Source organism: Cucurbita pepo, chromosome LG07, assembly GCF_002806865.2.
Source record: "Cucurbita pepo subsp. pepo cultivar mu-cu-16 chromosome LG07, ASM280686v2, whole genome shotgun sequence".
In the NCBI taxonomy this organism is placed as follows: domain Eukaryota; kingdom Viridiplantae; phylum Streptophyta; class Magnoliopsida; order Cucurbitales; family Cucurbitaceae; genus Cucurbita; species Cucurbita pepo.
In genome coordinates this window covers 4,635,926-4,643,506 of record NC_036644.1, presented here as the reverse complement: position 1 = coordinate 4,643,506, position 7,581 = coordinate 4,635,926, and the positions used below count along the sequence as shown (strand labels likewise).

At 36.0% G+C, this 7,581-nt stretch overlaps 1 protein-coding gene across 1 annotated transcript; it reads left to right on the top strand.

The window, feature by feature from the left end:
• The first annotated feature begins 3,280 nt into the window (after nt 1-3,280).
• LOC111799260 (cell division topological specificity factor homolog, chloroplastic) lies at nt 3,281-6,058 on the top strand. Its single transcript, XM_023682733.1, has 2 exons — nt 3,281-3,508; nt 5,233-6,058. Exons 1-2 carry the CDS (start codon nt 3,422-3,424, stop codon nt 5,827-5,829), a joined length of 684 nt encoding a protein of 227 aa, XP_023538501.1. The 5' UTR covers nt 3,281-3,421; the 3' UTR covers nt 5,830-6,058.
• The last annotated feature ends 1,523 nt before the right edge of the window (nt 6,059-7,581 follow it).

Genomic DNA, 7,581 nt, shown 5'->3' with positions numbered 1-7,581 from the left:
AGATCTTATCGCTGCATTCACCACCTCAGAAACACTCCTGGACTTCGATGGTGAAGCAAACTTCCAAAAGAAACAAGCACCGAGAATAGACCTTTTAAACCTATAGGTCACCTCAAAATAGGTATATGGACTCATATAAAGGACCTTACCCCCACATAAACCTATTAGATGAATAGGACTCTCCACAATGGTATGATATTATCCACTTTGAGCATAAGCTCTCATGGCTTTGCTTTGGGCTTCCTCCTCATACCAATGAAAATAGTATTCTTTGATTATAAACCCATGATCATTTCCTAAATTAGCCGATGTGGGACTTTCATCCAACAAAAGCAACCGTCAATGCTCATACAATGTCTCTTATGTAAAGGCTCCCACAAAATCCCTCAATGCCCTCATCAAGCTACACTTAGTGCCCTTCAAGTTGTAGTATAAGGGGGCAACGGCCCTAAAATCGAACTAGTGGGAGATAAGGAAGAAGATCACGACACTACAAGAATGAGTTGATGTTGTAATCTATTCTCAACCGAGTAAGAGCGCCCTAATAAATTCTGGTGCAACTCACAATTTCATCTCTGAACATGAAGCCCACCGACGGGAACAAAAGATAGAAAAGGACTTCTGAAAGATGAAAGCGGTTAATTTAGAGGTCTTACCTATCGTTGGGATCTCCAAGAGAATCTCCCTAAAATTAGGGGCTTGATCAGAAAAAATGGATATGATCCTAGTGCGCATGGACGACTTTGATGTGGTACTGTGAATGGATTTCCTCCTTGAACAAAAGTCATCCTAATGCCATTGGTGAAGTATATCATGATCATTGATTGCAATCCTACCGTAATTCCCGCCACAATCAAACAACTTGACAATATAAGAATGATCTCGACATTACAATTGAAGAGAGGGCTCACCCGAGAAGAGCCCACGTTCATGGCTATATCGATGGTGAAAGAAGTAACCACCGTTGAACCTGTTCTAAATGAAGTCAGAGATGTCGTGTATAGTTATGCTAACATCATGCCAAAAAAAACTTCCAAAGACATTACCCCTTCATAAGGACATCGACCACGAGATTGAACTTCTACTGGGGTAAAACCTCTAGCAAAGAATGCATATCTGATGGCTCTCGCAAAGCTAGTCAAATTGAAAAAACAGCTAAATAAGTTGTTGGCTACAAGGTTCATTTGTCCCACCTTATGGGGCCCAGTCTTATTCCAAAAGAAGAAAGATGGGACGTTATAGCTGTGCATCAACCACAAATGATATGAAATCAACTCAAAAGAAAGATCTGACATCAAATAATATGAAAATCACTACAAGGGGAGTAAGATTCGGATTACCTTGTTGATCGAATATCTCAAAGCAAGAACACTTGTTTGAGATTCGAATCACTCCACAAACAAGATTGATCATGTCAAGTTTGAATGATTCTAGAAAGAAACTTAACCATTGGCTAAAAGAAAGCACAAATGCTCATTTTACTATATTTATTTTCCAAGTTGATCTAGCATGGATAACATATATGACATTATATAGCCTCAAAATGAAAACTCTTTAACCTTCCCTTAAGCTTTTCAATAGTTTAACTTTCCTAATTTGAACCATAATTAGCCACTTTCTATTCTTTATGGCCATAATTAGCCACTCTGTAAATAAACTTTAAAATACATTCAAGAAACAACAACTTTAAATTATTCTAAACTATGATCTATCAAAATTTATAACAATGAAACTCTATTCTTGTTTGATGTGGCATGAATTGAAATATCTTTTGATAATTTCAACAACATTTTCTTCACATCTTCATTGAAGTGTATTGTATGATTGATGTCTCTGGATTTATATCAACAAAGCTCTAAATAAGGTGACAATATGTAATAAGTACCAATTACTTGTTGGATTTGACCCACGATTGAAATATGTCGAAACAAGTAAAAGAGGCAAACGAAAAATTTGAGGGGAGAGAGCTTTCGGAACAAAGTAAACTTAAGCACTTAGCTTTTCAATTCTCTTTTGTTGTTCTGTCGCGAAAAAAAAACATACTTTTCATGAGTATTGACCTTGAGAAAGCACTCACTTGTTTCCTAAACTTTCGATCACGTTAAAAACTACTGACAATCTTCCTAATTAAAGCACATGGTTCACCGCCACAAAACTTGGTCCACAATTTGGCAACTACTACCAATTCTCCTGTAATTACTTAATAAGTTAGCTCCATAAGTTAGTAGCTTATTCTATTAAGTCGGCTAACAATTCTCCACAAGTTAGTTCTACTAGTTCAAGTTTATTAGCTCACATTGCCCATAAAGGCACAATCAAATCTCATCAACTCTCCCGGCACTACCCTATCGGAACCAATCTAAGTCAAATCCTAGGTGCATGCGTAACCCTCCCACCAATTGAGCTCTATTAAGGTTAGCTAGCTACCCCTTACTTTCTACGAGGCACCAACAAGGAAAGAGAAGCGACTCCAATCTCTAGACAACCTTGTTTGTCCCTTTGTCGATCGAGACGAGTCTATAAGTCCGAACACATGGCATAGTAAAGATATGATTCTAAATCTCTTTTCATGCTTAGGTTTTCTTTTGCACAGTGTGATATCTAGTTCCTTTGAAAGTTGGTGTTTCAACGAGTAACTCATTCCATCATATTCTACTACCAAACAACGAATAGGCCCCACATCTAAATTCTACTTCAAATAAGACCCCGTTCATAAACTCTTCATACACAAATCATCTGGTTTAGTTCTACTGAACAAGATTGATCGAAAGAACATGACGTACCGTTCAAATATATCTAATGCTATTCATAACTCTAAAGTTTGTTTTCATGCATCATCGACACAATCTATCATTCAGTGTCTCGTAAAGAGTAAATTCTTGGACATGCAAATCTCTAGAGAAAAAAAACGAACAAAATGTTAAATTTCAAACATATTTTCTAAGTTTCTAAGCTTTTTGATTCATGTATATTTGGTCCGACCTTACAAAAATATGTCTAATAAGCCCTTAAACTTTTAACTTTGTGTCTAATCGATTTTTGAATTTTGGGTTTAATACATGTTCGATCCCGACAAAAATAAATGAAAAATTTCGTAGATAGAAATTAAAATAGAAGGGGAGACGGGGTCGGGGACGGGGGCCGGGATTAGTACCTTGTCTCACCCCATGGATATCTCTAGATGCACATATATACGAAAAATAATATTTTAGAAAAATAATGGAATAAAATAGGCAAATAAGAGAGGTGAAAACGACAGCGTTTGATACGTTAAAATCAATACCGGTGCTCCTTACCCTGCACAGAAGCTCTTGAGAGTGGTTTCTGTCCGCTCCAAGACAATACGGCGCCCAGCCGAAGGCCGAGGGGGAACGAACGAACACACAGCACTCGACGGAGCATTGCACAGCTCTTAACGCTAATGGCGGTTTCTGGAGATCTCAGAGTCTCCGCAACACTCTGCTCTCACCATCCTCACCCTCTTCGGACTCCTTTTCGCTCTTCAAAGGTCCCCAACTTCTCCTCTTTTCATCTCTCTGTATTTTCTTCCAATTCTTCTGTTAATTGTTCCTTCGGTTGCCTAATCGTTGGAAATTTTGTGTAAATGTGGAATTTGGTGCCTGGAAGATATGAATTCTGAGTTTCGGTGTAAATGTTTTCTTGCTCATGCGGCATTTATGAATTGGAGGTCGTATTAACCCTATCTCTGCAGTTTGGATTTTTTGCATTACTACAATTATTTTTCAGATTAGTAAACTGTATTCGAGAATTCTAGGGTTCCATGTGAATTTGTAGCAATTTTTTTTTTTTTTTTTTTTTTTTTTTTTTTTTTTTTNTTTTTTTGCTTCATTTTACCCGACAATCCCTTGTAGCGCGCATGGATTAGACTTAATGACCTAATTGACACAAAGGCCTTGATTCCAATGGTTCTATATCATTGCAGAACGAGTCTCTCGTAGTCTACAGCAATAGGATTCTCAAAGATAAACCTCCTTGAGAACTTTATAACATAAAATGTAGTCTATTAGAGTATCTCTTGGGATAGATGAAACCTCCTTGCATGTTTTTGGTAAGAAATCTTGCAGATATAGCCAAAAACGACCTGGTTCGCATAGAAACGACCCTTTCTTCTGTTTTGTCAAGTTTAAACCTGGGGCTAGTAACAAAATTCGATTTTGGGAGGATATCTGGATCGATTTGACTTCTTTACAGCAGTTTTTTTTTTTTTTTTTTTTTTTTTTTTTTTTTTNTCAACAATTAAATAAAAGGGTTGTCCCCGTGGCAGACAAAATTTCAGTCGAAATACTTGAATATTAACATTCCCCACAACGATGCTGAAAAGTATTGACTGTGACTCAAATTTTTCTGGAGTTGTGATAGTCAATCATGGAACCTGGGTGCTAGGAGACGATGTTTCGATAGAGAGCTTAGCAGCTGGTTATCCTTCCCGGAGAAGATTAATTTGGTCTATTTAGAACAAGTCCACTAGGCTGTTCTTTTATGCCTTCTTTATTGAATATATTTATTGTGTTCTTATAAAAAAAATCCCGGGAACATGCACAACTTGCCAGACCCACCTTGTAAAAATTAGATTTTGGGTAGACTGAAGAATGTGATGTAACATAATCCAGATTCTTTCTTATCATGCAGCGATAATGGACTACTTTTCACTAGACTGACCAAATCACAGTGCACGCTATTTAGTATTTCTGGCTGTTCTGACGATTGTGAGATAGTTACACACAAGTCAATTAGTTGCGAAAACAGATCATGTCTATTTCAGCATCTTTCATTTTTCGAATGTAAATATTTGATAGGTTTACACTGAATCAAAAGGAAAATCGTAGAGAGACAGGCCTAAAGAAAAATCTATGAGTTCAGCTTCTCTCCCAACTCGAACTCCCGAGTCCAAAACTGTCACCCTATGTCTTCGCTTTCCCAAAATACTCCTTAGATTCTCACCTCATCCTGACACAGTAACGAAGTCGGTTACTTGGAGCGCACTAATATTTATGTTATTTCTACACTAATGGATTTCCCTCCTTCCCTTCCTGCTATAGATGTAGACTATCTGGAACCAGAAAGACCACCCTTACAGATCATGTATTGACCGACACGTTCTTTCACTGAATCGAATAATTAATTCATTGGTAGTTTTGCTGCATTTTGATTTTTTTCTCTGGAAACAATTGCATATATGCCTTGATGCTTATTGTATGTGCTTCATCCTAGGTTGAATTCTCTGGTTTTTCAAGGGGAGGGCCTTGCATTCAGGAAGTTGCACTAAAATGGCGCAACATGGCAATTGATAGTCGTAATAGGCGTGGCGTTTCTCATATAACTACTGGAAGCTCAGGAAGTTATGAACTATCGTCAAAGACGACATCGAGCCAAGAAGCTGAAACCTTCCTTATGAATGCCATAAACATGAACTTCTTTGAGCGTTTAAACTTGGCTTGGAGAATTTTATTTCCAACTCCAGCATCTAAGAGAAACTCCAACGCACTGATCGCCAAGCAGCGACTAAAGATGATCCTGTTTGCGGACCGATGCGCTGTTAGTGACGAGGCTAAACGGAAGATTGTTAGCAACATAGTGCGAGCTCTATCAGATTTCGTAGAAATTGAATCGAAGGATAAAGTTGAGTTGAGCATGTCAGCAGATGCTGATCTTGGAACCATTTATTCTGTGACAGTACCTGTGAGGAGGGTGAAAAGAGAATATCAAGAAGAAGACGAGAGTGGAACGATAACGAACATAGAATACAAAGATAAGGGAGAGACATCCGGTTCGGTGGACGTGAGGTTTGATTTCTTCATTCCAGATTGAAAAAAGAATATGAAAAGGTTTCCTATTGTTGAAATGGATAAAGAATTTGTATTTGAAGAGTGGCAGTAACCAAAGGTTTCTTCTTCTGTACATAGATTGTGTATTGATTTCTATCAAATTGAGATTGTAGGTTGGATTTAGTCCTTTACCGCAAAGGGCTTTTGTTTTGCTGTGGTTATTTATGCGTAGTTGTGTTATCTGTTTTCCTACGTACCATGTTTGATCTGGATTTCGTTGGTCTTTCTAATACAGGTTCGTTGTTGATATATATATATACATAAGCACGTGACTGTTTGATAGTTAATAAGAACTCTGGAATAAAAGTACAAAATTTGAATGAAAAGTTAGAAGTAGATTACTTCTTAGGGTAAAAGGTCTAGCAGCAAAATTTAAAACTTTGTTCTAAATTGAGTCATTCTACAGTCGAATTTGATCCAGGTTTGATTTAAATTGAGTCGAATTTGATCGAGGTTCGATTTAAATTGAGTCAGATTTGATCGAATTTGATCAAGGTTTGATTTAAATTGAGTCGAATTTGATCAAGATTTGATTTAAATTGAGTCAAATTTGATCGAGACAGGATTTAAATTGTTCTAAATTGAGTCACTTCACAATCGAATTTGACCATGAATGACTTAGATGCAATATAACACAAGAATTGCTCGGTTTAGATGCAATATACCACGAATGGCTCTAACATGCAATATAACACATGGCTATAACACATGAATTGCTTGAAACAAAATGAATAGCTCTGAATAGCTCAGAGCAATACGCAAGAATTGCGGCTCAGATGCCATATAACACAAGAACACAAAAATTACTTGAAACAAAATGGCTCAGATGCCATATAACATAAGAATTACTTGAAACAAAATGAATGACTTAGATGCAATATAACACAAGAATTGCTTGAAAGAAGATGATGCTCTAATTTACAACGGTGAAAGTCAAATTTACAAGTGTAAAAGTCTAAATAATTTATAAGGGTGAAAGTCTAAATTTCATTCATAAAAAAATCTGTCTTTTACATAGTAAGTCTTTTCACAAAAGAAATCAGACAAGGTACTCCACTTTAATAAATAAATTCTCTACGATAAATTATAGAATTAAAATAATAAATAAAGTTTTATAACAAATTATGAATCAAATGCTATTTATAATGCTATTTATAGTAACTCCATCCCAGTGTTTAAAATGTGTTATATTTCTGCTACAATATTTTAGTGTGGTAATAACACATGAAAAATCATGGATAATGCCTTGAGATAAAAAATATGGGGATAATGTTTGATTGAAATAATCTCTAGCATTGTCGATATATTTTTATTTTGACTCCAAATTGGATCTGAGTCATTAAGTCGAAGGCATGAATAATATTACTAACATTGAATTTTTATTTGAGAAGAAATAGTCATGTGGCCCAAGTATAATCATCAATTAATTGAGAAACGAAGAGTCCCCATATATCATTATGAATAAAATGAAAATGGGTAGAGTTTTTATTTTGATTAATGGAAAAAGATAACACGATTATGTTGGACAAATTCACGTTTATCACTCAATGGGTAGAGTTTTTATTTTGATTAATGGAAAAAGATAACACGATTATGTTGGACAAATTCACGTTTATCACTCAAAAAATCAGAGACTTGGAGTCCTTGATACAAATTTGAAAACATAACTTTCATGGTTCTAAATGAGGGATAACACGATTATGTTGGACAAATTCACGTTTATCACTCGAAAAAT